Here is a 26,666-nt window from a genome sequence, read left to right on the forward strand (position 1 = left end):
GTAACACGATGTGTTTAAAGGAGCTGTAATCCCCTGTAGTCCAGCAGCATCCTCCCGCCCTCGCGCTTTTTTGGCTCAAGGGCAAATCGAGGTGCGTCTGTCCCGATGAGCAACAGCTGAAGACAGCGCGGGCTCCTCTCCTCTTACCGCGGCTCGGGACTTTTCCACTGTGGGATGAAAACGAAAAAGCCGCTTAAATGGAAGGAGAGAAAACAACTTATGTGTCGCACCTAGGAGAAGGTTAAAAATGTGCAACATAAGGTGATTAGACCTCCGGTGTTTGTGTAGGAGTCAGTTTGAGCGTTAAACTTTGCTTTGGAGTGTTTGTCCACAATGAAGCGGAATAAGCCTTGAAGAAAAGACATGGATTTTGCACGGAGGGTTTGGCTGTGGTTTTTACTGCAACTTCAAGAACTTTACTCTGAAAATGATGCTGTAAATCTCAGAGTTTCATACGTAAGTATGCCTGGATTTGAAGAAACGCACTGTTTATTAACTGTTTTGTTTATTTGTTTGTATATTGTTTTTCTTTGACCAACGACAATAAGCCACTGCAGAGGTTCCTTAAATAAATGGAAATATGATAATACTAATCATAATGTCAATAAAGTAACATTTAGGCTTAACTAGTAAAAGTTTTAACATTAATGCTTGTTAACAGCTCATAGAATATGGGACGAACTAATTAACACAGCATAGACAGTTTTGGTTATTATTTATTATTAATGTTCATGGTTCCTATAATTTATTTAATGCAGTGGATGAAACGTTACATAATGATGTGCGACAAAGGGCTTTTCCAACCCTTTACTTGAGATCTAAAACTAGAACGTGACATTTAAAACCTTCATCCTCTAAAATAACTGATTTTGGTTTCAGCGTTTTTTGTAGAGGACTACTTTTGTGTTAAAAAGTATTTCTTATTAATTAGGGACTTCTGCTTTGCTAACAACATCCCTGCCTCCATCTTGTACCTTATGTAGCTGGTGTATTCAGGCATATGCTGCAGTTAAACTGAAATGCTTTTTTTAAAGGAAACAATTCATCGGTTCAGTCTGTGAACTTGTGATGAGTGTGAGGCCCTGCACGATCCCAGACCAAACATGAATCAGCTAAAACGAACCAAACTCCTGTGTGACATTTGACATGTTAATACGTGTAATTAGAACACATTAGCACAAAAATGACATAGTCACATTAACACGAGGAGTGCGAGATAGAAGACGAAGAAGCTTGGTCTTACAGCCAGTTAATCCTCCAGCAAAATTGTTAAATTTCACAGATCAGCCAGTTTGCAGATGAGTACCACTGCGTCAGGCAGGTGTCAGGTCTAGTAAGAGAATACAGGCTGATGTTTACAGTAAAAGGTACTGTAACGTCTCTGGAAGATCAATGAAGTTTAAGTACATTACTGAAGGTTACAGGAAGATGGACACAGGGAAGTGGCCAATGGTTCAGCTTTAAAATTGTGTTTTAGTTGAGATGTAGTTTCTTTTTGACCACAAAGCTGCTCATCATTTACAAATTCAAGACAGAAATAGGACATGATTTTAACATATATGTTATGGGCAGAGCATTTTATCCCATAAGAAGCTACTGTTTTTAACACTAAAAAAATCTGCTCCTCCAAAGATAGATGGATGTTTTTATCTTTGTGTTTTCAGTAATCCAGGGGTTAAAATATTAGTTTGACACCATCATGTAGTGGTACATAAGTGAGATGTCCAGACACCACATTAGTAACACTGGAGCAATGTTTGCAAGACCATGGGTGTAACTAATGTATTTACTTTAATGATCTCACACAGACCAGCACAGATCCAGCTGTTCGTGAGGTGGCGTCTTGTTCATGAACACCTTCAACCTTCCTGTTCTGGGAGTTTAAAACATTAGTATTACAAAACATGTGTGCATGTCAAAACCGGCAGTTAATGACACTGCTCTACTTTCAGTCTAATCATCATGATTATTTAAGTGATGATGATCATATCACATCTGGCTGATGTGGTGGGAATTAAATTTCATTCAACTAAAATATTGTTTCCCTCAGTTCAGTGCCATTTTTTGCCACCATTTCTTCCCTTAAGTAAGCTGATGCAAGTCCTACATGACATGCATATCACACTATTTTAAATGCAGAATAGTCAGTACATTTTTGTGCTGAATCATTGTGGCTACTGTGCTTTTACCTTTAAGAGGAGAATTCCTGTGAATGTTTGTCATTTCACTGCGTTGAACCTGTTTATCTGCTTTGTCACACTGCAATTGGTCCATAACCTATTTATGTACCGTATGCAGAGCACTGGATTCTGCACATGAGACGAGCTGATCTGAGATCAACTTGGGCCAAATAAGCAGATCAAGAGAAAGCAGATAACTAGCGTCTGGCTGAACGTGTGAAGGGATCAATGCATTTCAGGACAGGAGGAGATGGAAAACTCACAGAGCTTAGTCAACATGACAAGGATGCAATGGTAGTTCTCCATCATAAAGGGGACATAAAAATGTAATCCTCTCTGTGGAAAAGCTTTTTCAGTTATTACAATATCAGACTCAGTCTATTTCAAAAATGTGGAGTGTATTTATATAGTGGCTTTAGTTTGTGATCAGATTACCTGCAAACTGTCTGTGTTTGTTTTAGTGCAGAGTTAGACAGCTTGCCCATAAGAACTCCTTTTAGTCTAACGAAGCCCTGATCTCAACGGCTCTATCAAAGTTTTACACTCCCAATCAACTCGTTCTTAAAGTTGAAGTGTGTAGCATGTTCCACTGGACATCATGGCAACAGTAAGCACATTTGAGCTCCTAAATAATTTAAAGCAAGGCTCCACCTGTTACCAATTTATTTTAGTAGATGAGCCTATTGCTGAGTGGAGCACAGCTGATCGATGCCACTGGCAAGTGACATAGTGCATATTGAAGGTCTTCCTTGGTGGAACACTCTTGGCTCAGCTTGATGGTGGAAGCGTAGCTGCTCATGACAAAACAGCAGACAGGCACAGTTAGCAGGCTGCTGAATGTGGTGGAGCATTTAGAAGCTGACAGAACGAGAAGTGGGCCTGGCTCCAGCCGCCCTCTGACCCTCAGTGGGATAAATGTCATGATGGATGATGGGTGCAGAAACATCTACAGAATTTCCCTCAGGAGTTGATCAAGGGCAAAACCAGATCTAGAAGGAAAGTGGCAATTTCACAAACATTTGTTTGTTTGCCAGACACACAATTCGTACATTAAAGCATCATGTGTCTACCAAGTATGACTTCACCAAGTTACATTTTTGGCAGCAGTGCATGAGTGGGTGCATGTGAACGGCCCGGTCTCGCTGTCTCCTCCAGTTTGCTGGGAGCAAACAGCAAGTGATGGCCAAGCTAAATTATGGCTGGTGAAAACCCTTGGTCAGAGCTACAGGCTGCAGCCTTAATCCCTGTGACTCAGAACTATGGTTGGCCTAGTTTGATAGAGACGGTTGGGTAACAGGAAGCCCATGGTCAGTGCGAAGAGTGGAGAACTTACATCGAGTATCTGGACTTCTCTCACCACCAACAAAGAAATAGCAGCTTTAAATATTCATTTTTTTCAGCCCTTATAATACAAACGCTGAATAGTGGACAATCACTCAGATTGTTGCGCGTTGCACAAATTGTTGCACAAACTGAGACAATTCTACCCATCAAAGACAACTGATACAATCGTATTTTGCCTTTTAATTATAATGTCTGTGTGTTTTTGATCAAATACCACAAATATAACCTGTAATTTCCTCTTAGTGTTCAAGATGTGGCTGTTATTTTACATTGGGAAGTAACCTTTGAATTGGAATCATATTCATTTTCCTGAACTAACATTTAATTCTTAATTAACTAACTAAACATATGGAATGCTAGTTTTAAACAATGAGGAAAAAAATAAATATTGAACTTCAAAATATTTGGTGACAAACCCTTGACTTTAAGTACAAACAGTTCAGCTTTTACTTTTACAAAGACCCATTACCATTCATAAATATTCTCATTAATTATTTATTTGTCTTCTTGCCTTTTGCCTTCGTCACCTGCAGCTGTAAGTAAATTCTTGTACAGGAGAATCAGGATGAAAAGATGGCAGCCATGCTGTTACCAACGGGTCCTGATGGCTTGCGGCGGTTCACTCGCGAATCCTTGGCTGCCTTGGAGCAGCGGATTGTGGAGGAGCGGGCCAAGAACGCCAAGGGTTGCCAGGAGACTCAAAAGAACGCAGAGCCGCCCAAACCCCGGGCCGACCTGGAGGCAGGCAAGCAGCTGCCGCGCATCTACGGCGAAATCCCCCCAGACCTCATTGGAGTGCCGCTGGAAGACATTGATCCATTTTATTACAAGAACCAGAGGGTGTGTATGTAATGTTTTTATTATTCTAAATGATGACCATGACCTCCTGATTGACCAGCGTTTTTACCCAGTTCACTAACAGCGTGACTCTCTTGTGGCTGCAGAATTGGGATTAGGAAGCGTTCGCTGCCCAGAGTTGGTAGATCAGGCCGCTGCCCATTAATGGGCCGCTTATGGAACGATGAGGGAGGACGTGGCAGTCATTCTCAGGGTCTCTTTGTTTTGGCATGTGAAGCCCTGCTGGATGGGAGGATTATCCAAAGATGAAAAAAATATTTAAATAAATGCCACATCTGTTGGGGAAAAGGTTCAACCCGCTTTGGAGTTGCCTCCATTATTTCAAATGGCCTCACACTTTGTGGGAACGAACACTAAAAGTTAACTTAGGCCAAAGTTAACCCAGATCATAGACTGAGCCCTGCTGTGGGCTGCGCTTATGCTCGAACATAATGATTTGTATTTGTTTAGTCATTATGGGGAATAGTGTAATGTTTCATATTGTTTAAAGTTCTTTATATACTGTGTTCTTACTCACAATGTTTCTGTTTTCTTTGCAGACGTTTATAGTACTCAACAAAGGAAAAGCCATCTTCAGATTCAGTGCCACATCTGCACTTTACATATTTACTCCATTTCACCTGATCAGATCAATTTCCATCAAAATCTTAGTCCATTCATATCCTTTTGAGTGCCCATAGGTGTTGGTTGTTTTTCACTATCGGTATGATTAGTTTAACGATGATAGTAGCAGGATTACAGACAGGAAGGAAAGTAACTGAAATGTAGGTGAAGAAGTTTGATCCTATATCAAGCATTTACAACAAGCTATCACCTTTATGTTGCCTTCTCACCTCACACAGGCAGATAAGCCAATTTCTAATATTTACAGATTCTCTGTGTAGGTTTCTGTTGGATTTTTTTCAGAGTCCCAATTTTGAAACAGCTTTGTAATGGTCCTCTCTGGCATCACAAACCAAATCCCCTCATATCCCTCTTTTAATCTCTGAAATGAAATAAGAGCAAGGAGATTTCACGTCATGTGACGGCTCTATTAGTTCTCAGACAGCTGGTTTGTACTTCACATGCAGGAGAGCATCTTTTCTCTGAAAGTCTTCCGTGTTATAGCCTACAACATGTTATTGATCACTGGAACCAGTAAACCCCCCCCCCCCCATCACATGTTAAATCAAAGTAGGAAACAATAAGGTGTGTGATTGGTTGCATTTTCCTTAACCTCTTGTCCACATTGTTTAGCTTGTTCATAATGTTCACCATACTGACCAACTGTTTCTTCATGGCCATGTCAGACCCAGCACAATGGACCAAGTATCTGGAGTGAGTACACGCAGGGTTTTTTTTTTTTTTTCAGAGCCAAAACTTTAGCACAACTGTTCTAATGTGAGACTTTGCTGGGGTTTGTTGCTTTATCAGTGATTCATCAAAAATCTGTGCACATGTAAGTAATATGACGCATGTAATGTTCAGTGTATCTGATGTGCATGCTGTTATGATCACAGAGCAAAGCTTAGCATGTAGCATGCTTTTCCTACTGCCTATGTTGCAGTGACACAAACCAGTACTTTGTTCCTTTGCCTCGTGCAGTGGGTTCCAGATTTGTTTTTTGGTCCTGAGACCCAAAATTTGTTTTCCAGGTACACTTTTACTGCCATTTACACTTTCGAGTCAGCGATCAAGATATTAGCGAGAGGATTCTGCATAGTGCCGTTTACGTTCCTGAGAGACCCATGGAACTGGCTGGACTTCTCGGTCATTGTCATGGCGTGAGTAACATTAGAGTCGACTAATAACCCACCACTACATTGACCATGGTCAGTGTGACTGGTGATAAGCCTCTTGTGGAGGTCAGAGATCTCTGTGCCATTACTTACTACACTTACCCTTACTACCCACGATGCAGGTGGCAGATTAGACCAGTGACCTTTCAGTGTTGCTGCATTGTCTCAGACAATCATCCTGTAAGAACATTAGCTTTGTTTGGAAACGAAAGCAAATCACTTTAGCTGGATGTACCTCCCTGAAAAAAAATTAGGACTAAAGCAATTGAATTTCTTACACTTGCCAACCAGCTGCTATTTTAATATCCAAGCATTTGTTTCACTTGAAATGTCAGATAAATCTAACGTTGAATCAGCGTTGTGTTTTGACATAATTCAGTTTAGTTAAGATGAATCAAATCAAATGTAGTGGTCTGGCACGTGTGTGTCTCTCTTCAGCCTCTGAAGGTTAACTAGAGGCTACAAAAACCCAGTGTCAGTTGAGATAAGATTCGGGGGACAAGGTCAATTGATTGGATACTATTGTGGATGGATAAAATCTGCTAGGGTCCAGTTTTTTTTTGTAGAGCTCCACATAAGGACACACGGACTCAGGAGGACATTAGTGTTTTGCTGTGTTACAGTAGTCAGTATCGCTGGCATCGATGGTTCTCCTCAGCTCTTTTCAGGCAACTTCGTTAATCTTTTTGTGTTTTCATATCAAATTTCAGATATGTGACCGAGTTTGTAGATCTTGGAAATGTCTCTGCTTTAAGAACCTTCAGAGTTCTACGAGCACTAAAGACTATCTCAGTTATCCCAGGTCAGTTACTCTGCCTATTCCAAATAACACATCTTAATTATTCCCCGTTTGTCATTATGTATTGTCTGCTTGTTTTAATCAAGGCCTGAAGACTATCGTTGGCGCTTTGATCCAGTCTGTGAAGAAACTGGCAGACGTGATGATCCTGACTGTCTTCTGCCTCAGTGTGTTTGCCCTCATTGGCCTGCAGCTGTTCATGGGGCTCCTGCGACAAAAGTGCATCCGCAGCCTCGCACACTGCATAAACTCTTCCTACAATCCCAACGAAACCTTCATCTGCAACAACAGAACCTGGAGCTCCACAGAAGACTTCCTCAGCAGCGAAGGTCAGCCAGTTCAATAATACTAATAAATACTAATAATAAAGTTAGAAAAAAAACAAATATTTTAAATTCTTTTCGCTTTTACTTAGATAATTTCTACAAAATTGAAGGAGCAAAGGATGCCTTAATATGTGGATATGGAAGTGATGCAGGGTAAGTGCTTACTGATTATTATTGCATAATATCATATTGTTCATTATGTATTTTGTGTGTAATGTGTGTATGTGGTTGTAGTAGCTTAAGACTCCTGTTTGACAGTGAATGCAAAGCAATAATAATAATTTTTAACGAATAATAAAAACAGATGGTTGATGGATGATGATGCTTCAGGTTTCAGGTTTAAAAATGCATAGCTGATATTTTTTATTAGTGATGTGACAGACTTTGTTCCCAATCAAAAGCACAGTGTGAAACCATCCAAATATTGCTACTCAGCCTACGCACTGAATAATCCTATAAATCCAAATGCTTTTGAAACAAGCACAACAGGATGACTCTGCCCATGCCAGACCCAGTTCAAGGGTTATAGTGGACTAAATACCCATCTGTGTGAATCTGAAATCCCGCAGCTTCAACAAATGGCTTCCATTAGGTGCTGCTGTTAATGATATAAGATAATGGCTGATAGCATATAACAAAAATTACTGATATTGGATGTTTGCTGAGGAATTTCTGCAGACACTCTTTTCTTTATTCAAGTGTCTCTGGATTTCCACACTTGCCTGCATGCAAAATGATTCTGCTTGTTGTGGTTTTGTATTAGTAGATCCAACCTACAGCCCAAAATGAGTAGCATTAATGTAACAAGTCCTGCACAGTGGACTAAGGTTGAACACTGATTTTTGTATCATGCAGTTCTTACTGTACCAATATTAATGGAAGCAACATAAGTGGAATACATAAAGCAAAGCCACACTTAAAATGTTATAACCTCTAAACATAGCCACTCAAGTATTTAGAATATAATTACAGTACATACAGACAGTACATCTAATTATACCATAAATGTCTGAGCATGAAGTTCAGCACACGTGGAACATTAGCAAATAACATGACCAACAACTCATATGACCTCCATTGGAATTGAAACTAACTATTTAAGTGTTTAAGTTCTGTGTTATTTTAAATAAAATGCCTTAATTTCACTAATGGATTACGGTTGTAATGTTAATACAACAGTTGCAGTGTAGAACTCCACGTCATTGGCATCAATGTGCAGCCCACACTTTAGTTTTAATCTTACTCTCTAAAAACACAGGAACTTAATCTCCCAAGACGTAACATCTGATTGAGTAATTTGTGCTCAAGTCAGAGCAAACAGAAGATACATTTGAGGACGTGCGAGAGGAAATTACATCAAACCCCTTTAAATAGTAGGTCACTAAGATCAGAATTACTGCAATTGGGCTTTCTTAGATTTGCAGACTGCTGTTTTGTGCCTATTCCATTTGCGAAGCTCCAAAAGCACACTGAGTATTTTAATGTGATGAGTGTAATGATATGCTAAAGGGTTCAGACAAGAGGAGCGTGAGTAGGATTAACTGTCCTCCTTTAAGTTGAATATCGTTCTGTCGTCTCCAGTCATCTGGCATTTGTGACATTTACATTCACAGTGGAAAAGGGAAACACTGTGTCTTGACTCTGAGGTCAGTCTGACATAGGTAAACTTATGTCTCGGGGATTGAGACAGCTTTTTACCTTCTGTGACATTTTAGATCTTTCTGAGGCCGGCTGTGGAGATGGGCAAGATATTAAGCAGGTCAGGATGGAGGACGTAAAACATAGAGGATGCTTAATCTTTTGAGTGTATTCCAACAAGTAATCCCTGAGTAGATTTCCAAATTAAAGCTTTGGATACATTTTGATGACACACACATGAACACAAACACACACAGACACAAGCAGGCACAGAAAAAAAAAACACATTACACACACACACATTCAAATTTCTTATTGCCACTGTAAAGTTTGGTCAGAATGCTTATCCTCGGCATCTTAAAGCCACTGTGCATCAAGGATTATGACTGTGCAGTATAGACAGCTTCAACTTTTGCCCGAGGTTGTGTGTTCTACCCTGGGTAGAAGAAAACACTTTGGTGCGATGGACAGATGTTTCTGTGCTGCTCTGCTGCACCAACTATAGGAAATTGGCAGTGTGCTCTTAAACAGACTATTTATAAAAAATAGACACTCTAGGATGAGGTTCTTAAAACATTCCTACTTGTTTAAGAATAAATTGCCTGAAAGTTTTTAATGAATACATATTACTAGTTGGTAATACAGTATAGGATAGATATAGAATAATGGCAAATTAACATGGCAACATATATTTAATGCTTTATGTTGGCTGTGGATGATTATTTATCCTTGAGGATAAACCTGAAACAACGTCCAGAGCACAGCACTAACAAAACCCCTGGCACATAAACAAATCATTCACTTTATATTCTGTAGTTATTGAAGTTATCAGTACGCTAACAGGATTAGCCACAATCTAATCTAATCCACAATATATGCCTATGTAGTCACTTTTAATTATGGCAAACACATCAATTAATAGCTTCAGCAAGAACATTGATATTTGAATGATGATTAATGTGTGAGGACTAAAACCACTGTACTGTTTGAGGACTTGCTCTGAGCTATGCATAGATTAGTGACAGCTTAAACCGTACAGCAGAGAAGTAGTCTGACAGGAAGATGTCGCTGGCCTCACGCAGCCTCCTTTCTCCCGGCGGCAGGATTTTAGTGAGCATTCCTGTTTAGCTGGCAGGTTGGTGAGATCTACAGCTGTTCCCTCTGCATCCCTCTCCCGCCCAGCTGTTTGCCAGCCATTACGAAATTATTCTGCACCCAGATTGACATGACAGTCCAGCTTGTTCTCAGCTGCTGGACTTAAATATTTGCTGTAATGCCTCTATTGTAACAATGAAGATGAGAGATGGAGGCATCGAGCTGAAAAACTTCTGAACTGCAATTTGATACCCATCTGGCTAAACATAATCCCTTTTTGCTCCAGTGCATTTTAGTGTCCCGGGATGGAACAATTTTCAAGTGCCTTGTTCAGCTGAAATAATTGTGATGATAGCTGTGTATGTACTTACTGTCTCATCCTCTTCTCTCCCCTGGGAAGTCAAAGGCCACAGGTCTACATGTAGATACTGTAAATGGTTTGGACTGTGGTAAAACAGCCGACACGCTAACACAGCTGTATCTGTCCCAGCTGCATTTGGTTTAACTTTGTTTGCCTGTGCTGTCATTTGACATTTGTCTTTTATTTGTCCATGTCATTGCAGGAAGTGTCCAGATGGATTCGACTGCCTAAAAGTAGGAAGAAATCCCAACTATGGCTACACCAGCTTTGATACGTTCGGCTGGGCTTTTCTGGCCCTTTTCCGTCTCATGACACAAGACTATTGGGAAAAACTGTTCCACCAGGTGCCGACTAATATTACACACAAATATTATGAATAATATTGTGATGGCCACCTCAATATTGTGGTAGTTTATATATTTTCACACATACCTGACTACAAATAATATAATTTTATTCTTCATAATTATTAAACTACACTAATAATTCTCTAGATTCTATTACCCCCTTACTGTCAGTGTTATGTTTAGACTAAGCATAAAGGATAAATTAGAAGTGCTCAAACTTCTTAAATGAAATGATTAAGTACAAATATGTATAGTGCTTATTCACCATAATCACTGAACTGGGCTAAAAAACTGAAGAATTTGTTTTTACTGACTTCCCATCTGCTCCCTCAGACCCTGAGATCAGCAGGGAAGACCTACATGATTTTCTTTGTGCTGGTGATCTTCTTGGGCTCCTTCTACCTGGTAAACTTGATTCTGGCTGTAGTAGCCATGGCCTATGAGGAGCAGAATCAGGCAACCATTGCTGAGGCCTGGCAGAAGGAGAGGGAGTTTCAGCTGGCAATGGAACACCTACGAAGAGAGCAAAGAGTGGGTGCAAGGAAAACATCCAAAAATGATTTGCTCATTTCTACTAAGCTGAGGACAAATAGAAAATGTAATTTGTGTTATATTGTCTTTACATGTGTAGTTGGCAGCAAGAAGACAAGCTCAGGAGACGGACTCTGTGTTGTCCCCAGAGTTGTCTCCTTTTTGCCTCAAAGCAGGAAGTATACGGCGAAGCAGCAGTAGAAGAAGAAGATCTCACAGGGCTCTGTCGGAGGAAACAGCAGAAGAAGCTGCTGAAGAGAAGTGTGACCCACCAGAGGAGCTGATGGTACCACACTCAACAGTCACTGAGAATGTTCTCAGCTTTCCTGATTCTTGGGTCTAACACATCAGCTTTGTCTTTGCAGCCTCCTCCGTCTCCTCTGCCAGCCCACCCTCTGCTGGCTACGCTCTCCTCTCACCCCCTCAGCACCAGAAGAGGAAGCCAGATCAGCATCTTCAGCGCTTTCCGGACGCGGATGAACTCAGAGGCTGATGCTGACGATGAGTACAGTATTCATGGGGACGTCTTCAGGAGTCGCGCCAGCTCCATGGCGACACCCTGGAAAAGGAGGACGGGCAGCGTTAGGAGTCACTGCTCACAGATTTTAACCCCGAGCCTCAACGTCAACGGGCGGCTCAACGTCTCCCTGGACCAGAACGGAGTCAACTCTTTGGGCCTGCACACTCCAACATCCATACCTACACATAGCATGGAGAGGGTCAGGGAGGACACAGTGAGTGATAGATACTGTACCTTTAAGAATGAAAACATTCAGCATGTCTAATGTTATTACCTGTACTAAAGAGAAGAAAGCACTGTATAATGTTTCAGCTCCTGTGTGTTTACCAGAGGCCCATCAGTTCAGAGGACACAGTTCCCAGACCTCCCCTCCAGCCTTCCCCCACCGTGACAGAGCCTCCTCCAGTCCACAGAAAAAGGGGCCTGAGCTCTGTCAGCTTCCTCAGTGATGCTATGGATGGTGAGTCATTGTCAGTGTCTAGAAAGTAGTTTTTATCTCATTCTATCCTTTTTCAGGGCAGCCCTGGCCGTTTGGTGAAGAGGTTAATGTGTCGTGCTCCTGTCGCCCAAATCAGGGGTTTAATCCCCTCAGAGAGGGGTTGCGTCAGGACCCCTGATGAGATAAGCTGAAAGGAGTTACCTTTAAGAAGTTCAGTATAACATGCATAATTAATATGAGGTTAGCTTAGTTTTGCTTATCTTAGTGTAGCATAGCTTAGTTTAGCTTAGCTTATATTAGCTTAGTTAAGATGAAACGTAAGTCTTTATCCAAAAAGCACCTGCCATAAAGCACCTGTTGTTATTCAACTAATAATAACAATCAAACTACTAGTTTTGCAAAGTTTTCTGCCTTTCATTGGTTTCATTTTTGTGGATGTGGATAACCTGATAACTGGATCCTCTGAATTTACAAGTAAACATTGACTCCTAGTGTGTCATTGCAGAGCTTGAGGAGTCAAGGCAAAAGTGTCATCCCTGCTGGTACACGTTTGCAAAGAAGTACTTGATATGGGTCTGCTGCCCCCAGTGGCTTAAGATGAAGGAATTGGTCAAGTTTATGGTGATGGATCCTTTCCTGGATTTAGGAATCACCATATGCATTGTGCTAAACACCCTTTTTATGGCTCTGGAGCACTACCCCATGACCGAGGAGTTCAACACCATGCTCTCCGTGGGTAATCTGGTAAGAAGAGGTTTGAAACAAAAGACTACTACTACTATATTTGCAGACAGCTGTGTCAGCTAGTCAGTGATGCTGATCTGGCTCAGGTCAAATTGGGCCATGGTAATTCACTTTTAGAAAATGTGATGTACAAGTTTTTTAGAAAACTAAAAGAGACTATTTTTTTATCAGGCAGTTAAGCTCATACTCTACCCTTATTTAATCTTGCTTGTGTCTTGAGGTTTAGAAACACATACAGTATACACGTAAAAGGAACAAAGTTAGGTCCCCTTGACATCAAGCAATTAAAAAAACTTGTATACATGTTAGTATTGTTAAAAATGTAAAAGTAAAACAACAGTATACCTTGTGCATGTTAGCAGTGTTAGATTCTCAGTAAAGTGTTGTCAGTGTAGTGTCTAACGTTTTTGCATTTCTGTATTTTCTTTCAGGTATTTACAGGAATCTTTACAGCTGAAATGATCCTGAAGCTGATTGCCCTCGATCCATATTATTACTTCCAGCAGGGGTGGAACATCTTTGATGGCATTATTGTTTGCCTTAGTCTGATGGAGTTGGGACTTTCTAATGTGGAGGGACTTTCTGTCCTGCGATCATTTAGATTGGTAACACTTTACTGCTCACTTCTATACTGAAAGTTTGTGCTTATTTACGACTAGTTGAGTTTTTTTTATAATACTTATATAGATTAATTACATATAAAGCTCAGAAAAGATGACAAGATTAACTATTACAATCCTTAACAGGGTTAAGTGTATAGATGTTCGATATAAAATGAATCCCACATTAAAAAATACGTACACTTCCTTAATACAGATGCAACATCATTTGTCTTTTTGCTGCTCCTTTTCAGTTAAGAGTTTTCAAGCTGGCAAAATCCTGGCCCACTCTCAACACACTCATAAAGATCATTGGCAACTCAGTGGGTGCGCTGGGAAACCTGACACTGGTCTTGGCAATCATCGTCTTCATTTTCGCTGTGGTGGGCATGCAGCTGTTTGGCAAGAACTACCAAGACTGTGTATGTAAGATTTCCATTGACTGTCAGCTGCCTCGCTGGCACATGAAGGACTTTTTCCACTCCTTTTTGATTGTGTTTCGGGTGCTATGTGGCGAGTGGATCGAGACCATGTGGGATTGTATGGAAGTGGCTGGGCAGCCCCTCTGCATCCTGGTGTTCATGCTGGTCATGGTCATAGGGAATCTGGTGGTGAGTAATGATATAAAAAATAATAAAAATAAATAAATATATGATATATTTGACATATATATGTGAAGGCTCTCATTCACCCAGGTCATGTTCAGTGATATCTGGGGTTAGTTGTAAATTAGAGCATTTAGTTGTATATTATGCCAAATATATCTGGCATAATTTAGTTTTTTTTATTAGAGTTGACCCCAGTAGTCATCTGCCTAGAAAGAAACTCAACAGCATGTAAGGGCAACCAACTGTAACTAGTGATCCACTTACAAATGATGATGTCACAGGTAATCACGGCTTAGGCAACACTGCACCAACAAGCACTGGTAGTTCAATATTATGAGAATGGGACCTACTTTGCCTCATTGCGAGGAATTGTGCAAATTCGGTAATGGTGGTAACAGTGGTTTGAGATGAGCGATTATGTAACTGTGTCATGCTAGCTGTCTTCCAGATTAGCATTAGCGGACTTCAAAACAGATCATGTCTGGACTGCAAATAAACCATCTGTTGTCCCACTGCAGTCATATATGTATTATCTGCACATGCTGTCGTGCAAACTGTAACAGACACACAATGTGCGCGAGAAGCTTTACTGCAACGAAGCCTATGTTTTATCCCATCTAAAATCCAATCCAATTTCATGAAATTGTGACCTAAGTACCGAACAAAAGATCAGCCAGGGCCACAGAGGGTTCTTGCTGTTGTTCTAGCCTTTGCAGTAGGTATTGATTTCACACTGAATTAAGTACAATCTGCACATCATTGCTTCCAGCTGTTTCTCAAAAGTTGTTTCTCTATTCCATTGTCAGGATTTATAGCTTTAGATTCCTGATATGACCCTCTATGAAGAACTGGATTTCAAAAGTCTAAACAGAACATATTAGATCATTATCTGTACCACATACTCATTGCGTTATTTCCATCACAACAGTTTTAAAATACTGAGGCTTTTGAAAAAATTGAACAAGGCTTTGAGTGTAGTCCCTTTTAAATCACCTGTTCCCAGCAGGCCCTCTGTTCCCTCATACCGCAATTAAATGCTAGTTTGTTCCACATTTAATCCAATGCTCAGAAATCTATCTGTCTGTCACAAATGATTTAAAACCTCAACCACCGCTTACAGATATTAGTTCACAGTGTTTGCACTTAATCTCTAGATAGATATTTATTGTGTGAACATTATAAATAAACAATACAGTTTATAAACAATATTTAATAATAACACTGTAATACTGCAAGCCTGAAGGTTTTACACATTCTGAGTCTTTCTCCAAACTTTCTGAAATACTCTCCTGCATTGTCAGCAACAGTGATAAAGGTAAAGAACACATTCACCCTTGCAGCACAGAAGCCTTTGCAGTAGCTCTAGCCTTGTCTCGTCCAGATCACAATAGTGCTCCTTGTGGAATTTAATGGACAGAGACGTCCACTCACGAGTCGTAGGAAAGCTGTTTATCCAAGGGATTATACAGGATGCTTAGGGGTGAGAAGGTCAAAGGGCATTCATCACTAATCATCTGCTCATGCTCCCCATCTCTGACCGGCTCAGTGGCCGAAGATGATCCTTACCAACTGCGCACACAGGCAGTGCACATACATAGACCACACGCATACAGTACGTACAGTGCTCGATGCTGCTCTGTAAGCTAACGGACAGATTGCTTAGAACTTGAATGCTTGGAAACCTGAGCTGTGTAGCTTAAAGTACCCAAATCCATATGTGTTTTTTTGTGTGTGCCTCATTTTTGTTTAGCGAAGATCATCAGAACTATACCATGCAGGGTTGCCAGTGTTTACAGCATATGTGGGGCATCATGTTATGCACCTATCCTCAGACAAAAAAGCCTATAGTCTGCTACAGTGTGTTTGTAAAAATTGTACCTCCAACTAATCTATTGGGCCTTTTCTATAAGATAAAGCATAATGTTTGTTTGTCAATAGGTGCTGAATCTGTTCCTGGCTCTGCTGCTCAGTTCCTTCAGTTCTGACAACCTCTCTGCTCCAGATGAAGATGGTGATTTGAACAACATTCAGGTCGCTATCGCCCGCATTCACAGCGGTTTCTCCTGGCTTGGCTCAATTATTGCCAGCATCTTCAATCGTGGATTTAGGGGTCGAAAGCAGAAGGCCAAAGAGGGCAGTCAGGACATCAAGCTGGTTGGTAATCATGTGGAAAGCAATGGAGGAATTATTGGGAGCTACGGTGAGAAGTACATAGTACCAGAAGAGGACAGCTACATGACCAACCCAAACCTGACTGTGATCGTTCCCATCGCTCCTGGAGAGTCAGATGTGGAGTTTCTTGAAGAGGAGGAGATTTCAGAGTCATCTGATGATGAAGACAATAAGCCAGTGAGTTTTCATTTAAATATATACATGTTTTATTAACTTCACTTGGTTTGGGTCGTTTTTACCAAAAATGTTAGTAATGTTAATTCTAAAAAAGACTACTGTAAGTGTTTGTGCTATGTTTACTTTATTCAAAGAATTCAACAGAGTGATATATTGTTCTTCACCCTATGGGTTTAAATGCTTCAGAAGATGGAAGTGGAGCATCTATTGGACTTCATAGATGAAAAGCCTACATTAACATTTGCTTATATTGTGTAGTACTACTACTACTGATAATAATAATAATTGAACTTTATTAAGCCCACATAGGAGCTATGTGGGGAGTCCACCAGCTCCTAAGCCCAGGAGCTGGTGGGCCTTGATCCTGGGACCTTCTGCTTCCCAAGCCAACACTCTACCAACTTAGCCAACAAGCCGCTTTTTTTTTTAGATAATAATAATGTCTAGGAAAAAAATTATAAAACACAGAAGTTTACATTATGATCTGTATTTGTTTGTGTCAGGCTGTGGTTTAGATGTGGCTCTAGAAAGTTCTTGTGAAAGATTAATGATTTCAGCAGGAACTCAGAACTGTGTTTGTTTTGGGCTAAACAACCTCCGCCATCCTGGTGCTGCTGATTATGTCACATGTCATTAGAAAACTGAAGCACGGTGAAAGATTGAAGCGAGAGAGGGACGTGCTATAGTCTGTTGTAGAGCGGGGGGCAGGCAGGGAAGGAGATGCGGATGTGGAGGCTTTCCGAACACATAAGCTTTTAATCTGTCAAGCAGACAAGGTGAACTCTGATAGGGACTAGTGCCCCGGTGAGACAAATATAACTTAAGATGTTTAACTTTGTATTAAACAATGGACATATCATAAGGCAAGCAGAGTTTTACAGTATTAGTAGGTGAATAAACACATACACTTTAGTAAAAGATTAAGAGCAAGTGAGTGTAGAAGATGAAGCAAGGACAGTTTTTATTTTCCTGAACCTGAATAATTTATTTATTCAGGCCTCAGTGTGTCACAATCAGGTGTTTTCGGTTTGCATAATGAATTACTATCACACTGTAATAGCTATTTGGTTATTTGGCTTTACTATTGGTAAATGGCTATAGGCCCCAGTCTGATTATTAAACACAGTACCGCTCTCATTTCTGAGTTTTAGATACAGTATGATGACATGAAGTCTGGAAATACAGTATCTCCTTGCTTGTTCAAGCCACTAATCAGGGACTGATGAGGTTTTGCATAGACCTATTTAATATATCCTAGTTTTCCACTTGCTCTGGTTTTGTATTTGCTGGAGTTTCTCGCTAGATATTACTGTGTTTATCAGGGCTCTGAGAGTTTCAGAAGGTTTCCTCCTCTCTTTCTAGTCAGATTACTTACTTTCCTGTGGGTGTTGGGCCTCTTAGTGCATCACTCCTGTGCTCTCCGGCTGCTGGCAACAAGCCAGATGTGGAATCGAGGCCTACAGAGCAGTGTAAACTCACCATTTAGCCATAAGCAGGCAGAGCTGGGCTGAATTGAATGGATGCCATTCTTTCCTTTTCTGTGATGCTCCACTCTGCACCTTGCACTGTGCATTTAGGTTCTCATGTAGGTCCTTTCAAATCAATGTAGGTCAATACCCCCTCAGTTAAGAAGGTATTGATACTCACGCACTGCAATGTATCAGTCTTAGTACAGTTGCTTATTATAAGTGCATCAGTTCACATTCTATCTGCTCTGTCTTTAAACACAAGATACAGTGGCAACACTTATTGTATTGCTTAGATCCTGTGGATGCATTTAATGCAGGATTACACTTCATTTCCATTTTCCAGGATTGGACCTGCACCTCTGCCCTATAAATCATTTGTAATATGCTGCTGTTGCAACACATGAAAAATCTCATAAAAATTGTATTAAGGCTCAGAAAAGTGTGCAAGGTAAAAGGCAAAGTAGTGAGTCAAGGTGATCCAGCCTTGATAGTACAACAGCGATCTAGTAGAGAATGAGTAAACATCCACGATATAGTCGCACAGTTGTTTGGCAACTAAAACTTATTGTTTCTCAGGAGAAGATCAGCCTGTCCGAAGGCAGCACAGTGGACCTGAGGAAGCCAGGAGAGGAGGTGGACAATCTATCGGTGATGGCTGAAGAGAGTATGGAGCCAGAAGAATGCTTCCCAGAATGTGAGCCTTAAATGCCATTAGATCTGATATTGTTAAATATTATAAGTTGGTATATATAACATTTCACATCCTCATCAGTTTGCATGAGGCACTGTCAGTGCTGTGACATTGACAACAGCCAAGGTCTGGGCCAGGTCTGGTGGAGGCTGAGAAAGACCTGCTATCAGATTGTGGAGCACAGCTGGTTTGAGACGTTTATCATCTTCATGATCCTGCTCAGCAGTGGGGCTCTGGTAAGACTACTGGGATTTAATTAAAAGGAATATATCTAAAAAAATATTTTAGAAACCTACTCAAGATTAACATTTGCTTGTGTTCTCTTACATTACTGCTGCTGCAGGCGTTTGAAGATATCTACATTGAGAAGAGAAAGGTCATTAAGGTGGTGTTGGAATACGCCGACAAGATCTTTTCTTACATTTTTGTGCTGGAGATGTTCCTCAAGTGGACTGCATATGGCTTTAAGAAATACTTCACCAACTACTGGTGCTGGCTTGACTTTCTTATCGTGGATGTAAGTGAATATCTTGACATATCTAACATTTCATGTTGTTAATTATGGGAGAATGCTACAAATGCAAGCTTGAGTTTGACCGACTTGTATTCGCTCCTATTTTTGGCTCAATGTAGCATTATATTATGGGGGATTCACTGCTTGGTAAGTGTTGTACAGGAAAGCGAGAACTTTTTTTGGTTGAAGCCCAGCATCTTTTACTTCTTGCTTAATCCCATCCTACACTGCTGATGCACCCATGTAAACATTGTACTATTGATTATTCACACCCCGCTGTACGTATTCGCCCCCAAGGCGTGACTTGACTTCCTCTGATTTCACCTGCTGTTACACAGATTGCCACAGACCGCTCTATTGTTAGGGTAAGTTGTAGTTAGCGGTTCCCAGGTGAGTATGAGCTCTGCGAGTGGAAACCTGCATCTGCATCACAAAAGCTTCTGTGTATTTTCACTTGTAAGTGCTTTCTGTCGCGATATCAAAAGCCACAGTCTTGTTCCCAAATAAAAGCATCTGTTATAAAATGTAATAGATTTTTACTTACTACATGACCTTGGCTTTTATATCAAAAAGTAATTGCAATACCATGAACTTTGAGGTTTATCTACAGAAGATCTGGTGCGCTTTGTTTTAAACAGCTATTGACACAGATGTTGCTACACAAGATTTGCAATCTAGAAATGAATTTGTTTCCTAACTGACGTGTTTAGTTCATGTACTGAATGTTTTATTTTTACTTTTTGACGTTTGTTGTTTTATTTTGCATTTTGATTTTCTGTTGTCTCAAGGAGCCAAGTACTTCTGAACAATTTTGACTATCTTCTTTAGATATATTGGAAGAACACATCTGTAAATTGACTTTTATAAAGAAATCATTGGGACCCTTTTAGTCCTAAATTGTTTTGAATAATATATTGGCTCATTTGGATTCAAATTGGGAAGGAAATTTGGCAAAGAGAGATATAAATTCTTTATAAAACTCACTCTATTTGATATATATACATATTTTATATGCATATATAGTTGAGTATGTATGCATGGACACTTATCCATATGTGCATACTAGTCTGTGTTTTCATCAGTCATAACATGAATTTCCAGTTTCTTTCATTTATGTCATGCCATGTCCATTCATAGCGCTCATCCAAGGGTCATTCAACAGTGGGATGCCATTTTGTTTTGTCTCCTTTGGATGTAGAATAGAGTGGTCCAAAGTCTAAATTTGCAAAATCATAAATCAAACACAGTGAATCTAAACTTCCAAATTTAAATGACTGTGTTCCTGCTTGTGGAATGTCCCAGAATACGCTGAACTAAATAATGGCTCTTTAAATGTTTTCTTTTTATGTTTTTAACAGTAATTTGTTGCTTATTTGTTGCAGAAAATATAGTTCCTTGATAAGAATATATTGCTTTATTCAGTTCTTGCTCCCAGTGTTTTAATCACAAATTGATGATTCTTACAGTTGATGTGTCTTTCTGTGACCCCCACAGGTGTCCTTAATAAGCCTGGTAGCTAACTCGCTGGGATATTCTGACTTTGCTGCTATCAAATCCCTGAGAACTCTGCGGGCTCTTAGACCTCTTAGAGCATTGTCCAGATTTGAGGGCATGCGGGTAAGAAAAAAATGATTAAATTTTTCTTATTATTAATGTTAATAATAATAAACCTGAAAACTCAATAATTTAACATTATTGTATTGCTTAGCAAACAATTCTCAAGCTTCCTGGTAGCCAAACTGTCAGGGCTCATGCAGCATAAGTCCAATTGTCAGTGTTTGAGTCTGGCTGTGGACCTTTACCTTATATACACAAATAAAATAATATAATATAATAATATAAATAATAAAAAAGATAAAATCTGCACATGTCTGACCGACTTCATCTTGTTTCTTCTTAGGTGGTTGTGAACGCGCTCATAGGAGCCATCCCTTCCATTATGAACGTGCTGCTTGTGTGTCTTATCTTCTGGCTCATCTTCAGCATCATGGGCGTCAACTTGTTCGCAGGCAAGTTCGGCAAGTGCGTGAACAGGACTGGGTTCATCCACAGCGTGTCTGTAGTCAACAACAAGTCTGAGTGCCTCTCCATAAACGACACGCAGTTCTACTGGACAAAGGTGAAGGTCAACTTCGACAACGTGGGACTCGGATACCTTTCCCTTCTCCAAGTGGTGAGTTTAATGCTGCTCTGTGGTGCAGTCGTGTTCATCAGTGAGCTCCTGGTTTTAAGATTGATGTCTGAATTATTTCTCTCCATAGCCAAAGGAGATAGTTCAGCATACAGAGCTGTACGCTTTAATTGTATGTAACATTGTATTTTATCCTAGGCCACATTTAAAGGATGGATGGAGATCATGTATGCAGCTGTTGACTCAAGAGGAGTAAGTATGTCTTTATCCTCCCACAGTTCTGTTCAAACATCTTCAACCAAAGGACTGACTGACTTATTTTTCAGGTGGAGGAACAACCTGTCAGGGAAATCAACCTCTACATGTACATTTATTTTGTTGTGTTCATCATTTTTGGCTCCTTCTTCACTCTCAATCTTTTCATCGGTGTCATTATTGACAATTTCAACCAACAGAAACGAAAGATAAGTGTCACTCAGAACATATAATGTACAACTGTGTTCATGTTTTGTAGTGCATCTCACACACTTTTGCAGACCATCCCACTATTCACTTAACAAGAATCATTCTTTTAATATTTTAATATAAAAAAATAATGTAATATATTTTTCTTTTATACTTAGGTGGTCAGGATATTTTCATGACTGAAGAACAGAAGAAGTATTACAATGCGATGAAAAAGTTAGGATCAAAGAAGCCGCAGAAGCCAATACCAAGGCCTGCGGTAAAATAATTTTTCATTTTTCAGATTCGTTGTACATATATTTGAATACACCTGTCAGTTATGTTTTCCTGCTCATTAACATTCCAGTTACATTCCCTGAAACCTGTCTGTGTCCCAACCACAGAACGTTGTCCAAGCTTTCTTCTTCGACCTTGTGTCCCAACAAGCCTTCGACATCATGATCATGATGCTCATCATCGTCAACATGGTGACCATGATGGTGGAAACCGATGAGCAGTCAGCGCGCATGGAGTCAATTCTCAACAAGATTAACCTGGTCTTTATCGTGATATTCACCACCGAATGCCTGATTAAGATTTTCGCCCTCCGCTGTTACTTCTTCACAGTCGCTTGGAACATCTTTGATTTTGTGGTGATAATTCTCTCTATTGTTGGTAGGTAGAAACAAAGTGTCAGTGGTGGAAGTAAACTTGTAATAACGATGTATTTTGGAGGGAAAGGTTTTTGCAATTGATTTATTGTTAAAGTAAGAAATATTATTAACGCCTGTTTCTTTCCCTCTCATTTCAGGCATTGTTCTTGCAGACATCATTGAGAAGTATTTTGTATCTCCCACCCTGTTTCGAGTCATCAGACTGGCAAGGATTGGACGTGTACTTCGACTTATACGTGCAGCCAAAGGAATAAGGACTTTACTGTTTGCCTTAATGATGTCCATGCCAGCTCTGTTCAACATTGGCCTCCTGCTCTTCCTCGTCATGTTCATCTATGCGATCTTTGGTATGGCGAACTTTGCCTACGTGAAAAAACAAGATGGGATTGATGACATGTTCAACTTTGAGACCTTTGGGAATAGTATGATCTGCCTTTTTCAGATCAGCACATCCGCAGGCTGGGATAACCTCCTGAGCCCCATCATGTCCAGCTCCCCTGACGAGTGTGACGTTAACTTTGTCAATACTGGCACTAACACTCGGGGAAACTGTGGCAGCCCCTCGGTGGGCATCGCTTTCTTTGTCAGTTACATAATCATTTCTTTTCTCATTGTGGTGAACATGTACATAGCTATCATTCTAGAGAATTTTAGCGTTGCCACAGAGGAAAGTACGGAGCCTCTGAGTGAGGATGACTTTGAGATGTTTTACGAGGTTTGGGAGAAGTTTGATTCCGAAGCCACACAGTTCATTGAGTTCTCCATGCTGTCGAACTTCGCTGACAATCTGTCGGAGCCACTGCGCATAGCCAGGCCCAATATGTCCAAGCTCATATCAATGGACCTCCCCATGGTCAGCGGGGACAGGATTCACTGCTTGGACATCCTGTTTGCCTTCACAAAACGAGTCCTGGGTGAGTCCGGAGAAATGGACGCACTCAAACAGCAGATGGAGGAGAAGTTCATGATAGCAAACCCCTCTAAGATTTCCCACGAACCCATCACTTCCACGCTGCGTCACAAACTGGAGGAGGTGTCTGCCATCGTCATCCAGAGGTGTTACAGAAGGCATCTGGTTCGCCGGCAGGTGAAGCAGGCATCGTACCTTTATAGACAAATAAATTACGAGACTGTGGTGGATGTGGAGAATGCTCCAGAAACAGAAGGGCTGATAGCCTCCATGATACAGCACTATGGGCCAGTGGGGGAAGAGACAGCAGAGGACCCTCTAATGTCCCTACCACCATCCTACGACAGTGTGACCAGAGCGACCAGCGACCTCTCTGAGGTCGCCAGATCAATAGCCAGAGAATCTGAACTTGAGGTGTCCGGTGAAAACTACGAGGAAACGTTTCTTTGAGACTTAATTGTTTGGCTGTGACAGTGGCTGTGTCATTTTGTTTGTTGTTGTTTACAGCTGAGAATACAAAGCAAAATAACTCACAATCTAACAAATGAATTAACATTAATTAGCAGACAAGAAGGAAAAAAATGTATGCAGTGATGTTTATTAAGTCACAACCCTGTTTACACTGAATAATATGAAATGAAACAGGTTTCAACCCCATCTAAAGAATTAAAACTTGTCAGCAAGTTTGATAACATGATATATTATTATACCTCAAAATAGCTGTTACCTGCAGCTTTATAAGGACAAAGGTCAAATGTCTCATAATACTTATTAATAGGTACGTGTTGCAGCTCAACATATTTTGCAGAACAATTTCAACAAATGCAGTGGGGTTCAAAAGAAAGATTGTTGTCTTTTAAGTGATGTTGAGAGATGTTGATTATCCTTAAATTGATAACTAGCACACTAGTTATTCCTTGAACACTTGTACAGCTGAATTTGTATTACAGTAGGAGCAAAACATCTTTCTTTAGACCTGAGGACATAAGTGACATCTGTGTAATGCTAACAAGTGGAAGATAAAGAACATACAATAGCACCTTTTGTATCAGATCACCCAAATTTTACATGAGCACAGGTTTTAATGTACATAAAAATATTTATTTCCATTGTTCAACATAACTGAATTCTGGCCTTCCAAATGGTCTAATTTGAGAAGAATAAGAATAAAAATAAGAAAACCTTTAATAGTCCCACAGTGAAATTGCGTCACACAACGGCACAATACGGAGAAGAAAATAAAATACAGCAGCAAGAATTAACACAGTATAACAAAAAAATTGAAATCTTCTATTTATTTTTTGCAGTAGCTTTGTCACATCTCTCAGTGCTATTTGCCTTTTTATGAACTGAATTATTACAATAACACAGAAAGCACAGTTAGTAATGCAAGTCAGGTTTAGTGAATTACAGCTGCTCATGCACGCTTTTTAAATTTTGGTGATCGGACACAAAAGGTGCCACATTACGTTTAATGCCTCTAGAGGTATAGATAAAAATAAAATAAAAGATGAAAATCCAAATTAAAATACATGTTTTGATCCTGTCTCAGTCTGCAGCTCAGTGCCAGTCCAGTACTTTTGTAAGAGACTGTACCTGCACTTTGGCTGAATGAAGGTGCTTTGTAGCGCAGGTGATAGGACTCAGAGCTGCTGCTGTGTATCACTTTTACAACATATTTGAACGTGAATCTCGCCTGGAAAAAGCACAAGCACAGATTTGACAGTTGACTTCAAGACAGTCTGTAATAATCCCTGAATTATGTGCCTGATATTAATCATTGTCCGCACACGTCTCTGATTCTCTCTAGACCATAATAATCTAATCTGATGGATGAGGATTAAATTGGATGAATGCATTTGTAATTAACATTGTAAAGAGCTTTGAGGCTGTGTAATGTATGTAAAGGTAATTTTTACTTATTTTTTGTAAGGTATTTATATTGAAGAGGCCATTTCAGTGACTCATGATAACATTGATGAGCAAATTATAGAAAGATACTGTGTTCATTTTTATATAAAAGACCTTCCTTGACAACCTGATGTCTGTATTGCACTTAGGTTAAGCACTTCATCAACTGTTTTACTGAATCTTAATAAAAGCTTTTTCCATATCTGTTGGCTTTCCATCTCTCAGTTACAGTTAAAACAGAAGATTGGCTCCTGCTGCAGATGAACAACATTTTTATAATTGTTGTTTTCAAATGTATAGATATTAATTTTGTTGTTTTGAATATTTACATATTGATCTTTCTATTTTCACATTAGGAACCAGTTAGCTGATTTGACCTCATTACAAGGCAACACTGTTAAATCTCTTTCTCGCTCTATTTCTTTCTCTCTCTATCTCTGAAAAATAAAACAGAACAGATGTGCACAGTCCTCTGCATCGCCACAGCGGTCTGTCCTTCTGAGTGTATTGCCCTTTAAAGCTTGCATTCATTCGTAATGCTCCACAAAAGCAGTACAATCACATAAGACCCTACAGTAAATGTTTAAATGTATGCATCAGTAGTCATTATTCATTTAACCCACTTTTTAGTGTGCCACAGAGACTCACACATGCATTCACACAGAACACATACATATAAGGCAAGCTGCTGTGATAAAAAGCTTTTATCACAAAAATGTTTTAATGTGTTGAAAATCAAGTTTAGAGTTGCACACTCCCTCATTTTCAGTCTGGAAAAAAAAATCATCAAGGGTGCCAATTTGGATTTAGCCCCAAAGAGATTTCCTCTCTGGTTGTCGGGGTGGTCAAATCCAACTCTGACCAGCTGGGATAGAGGGATAATCTGTGTGTAAAAAAATCACTTGTTTTAATTACACACTCACAAACACGCAAATGCACGCACACTCTCTCTATATATCACACACACACACACACACACACACACACACACACACACACACACACACACACACACACACACACACACACACACACACACACACACAGATACAGTACAAATGTCACCTGCATTACACAACTAGAGCACACACACTATCATTTTGCCATCTAACTTCATAATAGACATCTGCTTATTAAGAATTTAAATTTAATTTGTGTTTGTGTGTGTGAAATGCCTGAAAATGTGACTTGACTGAATGTGACTTGGTAATTGATCTGATTTTTAGGCGTTTGGACATGTGGCAGAGATTAAAGCCCCATCAGAGAGAGAAAACATATTTAAAAAGATTAAAAAGGCACTATGTCTAATTACAAAATGCACCAGCAGACAGTAAAAAACAGCAATGTCAATGCAATTCATCATAAATTATTTTAGATGTGAATTGGATAAATGCTGGTAAATAAGA

General features: G+C 39.9%; 1 protein-coding gene across 2 annotated transcripts; it reads left to right on the forward strand.

The window, feature by feature from the left end:
- The first annotated feature begins 24 nt into the window (after positions 1–24).
- LOC114844814 (sodium channel protein type 4 subunit alpha B-like) lies at positions 25–25,456 on the forward strand. 2 transcript variants are annotated; one of them, XM_055503866.1, is made up of 28 exons: positions 25–456; positions 4,058–4,364; positions 4,922–5,039; positions 5,609–5,699; positions 6,017–6,145; positions 6,871–6,962; positions 7,046–7,288; positions 7,375–7,438; positions 10,582–10,723; positions 11,060–11,257; positions 11,358–11,543; positions 11,623–11,991; positions 12,108–12,237; positions 12,722–12,960; positions 13,392–13,565; positions 13,814–14,170; positions 16,106–16,516; positions 18,562–18,679; positions 18,758–18,912; positions 19,020–19,193; positions 19,529–19,555; positions 20,685–20,807; positions 21,091–21,363; positions 21,520–21,573; positions 21,648–21,789; positions 21,945–22,045; positions 22,170–22,440; positions 22,577–25,456. In XM_055503866.1, the coding sequence occupies exons 2-28, from the start codon at positions 4,098–4,100 to the stop codon at positions 23,797–23,799; spliced, it is 5,871 nt and encodes a 1,956-aa protein (XP_055359841.1). In that variant the 5' UTR covers positions 25–456; positions 4,058–4,097; the 3' UTR covers positions 23,800–25,456. The 2 variants fall into 2 exon arrangements, with proteins under 2 accessions (XP_055359841.1, XP_055359842.1); XM_055503867.1 differs by lacking the exon at positions 19,529–19,555 and having other exon boundaries at positions 27–456.
- The last annotated feature ends 1,210 nt before the right edge of the window (positions 25,457–26,666 follow it).

The sequence above is a fragment of the Betta splendens genome, chromosome 17, assembly GCF_900634795.4.
Source record: "Betta splendens chromosome 17, fBetSpl5.4, whole genome shotgun sequence".
NCBI classification, from domain to species: domain Eukaryota; kingdom Metazoa; phylum Chordata; class Actinopteri; order Anabantiformes; family Osphronemidae; genus Betta; species Betta splendens.

Excerpts from the sequence above, each read along its gene's own strand:
- LOC114844814 (XM_055503866.1), top strand. The coding sequence starts at position 4,098 with ATGGCAGCCATGCTGTTACCAACGGGTCCTGATGGCTTGCGGCGGTTC. Across the intron at positions 20,808-21,090 it reads CCAGATTTGAGGGCATGCGG|GTGGTTGTGAACGCGCTCAT; the intron begins GTAAGAAAAAAA and ends GTTTCTTCTTAG. Across the intron at positions 21,574-21,647 it reads CAGCTGTTGACTCAAGAGGA|GTGGAGGAACAACCTGTCAG; the intron begins GTAAGTATGTCT and ends CTTATTTTTCAG.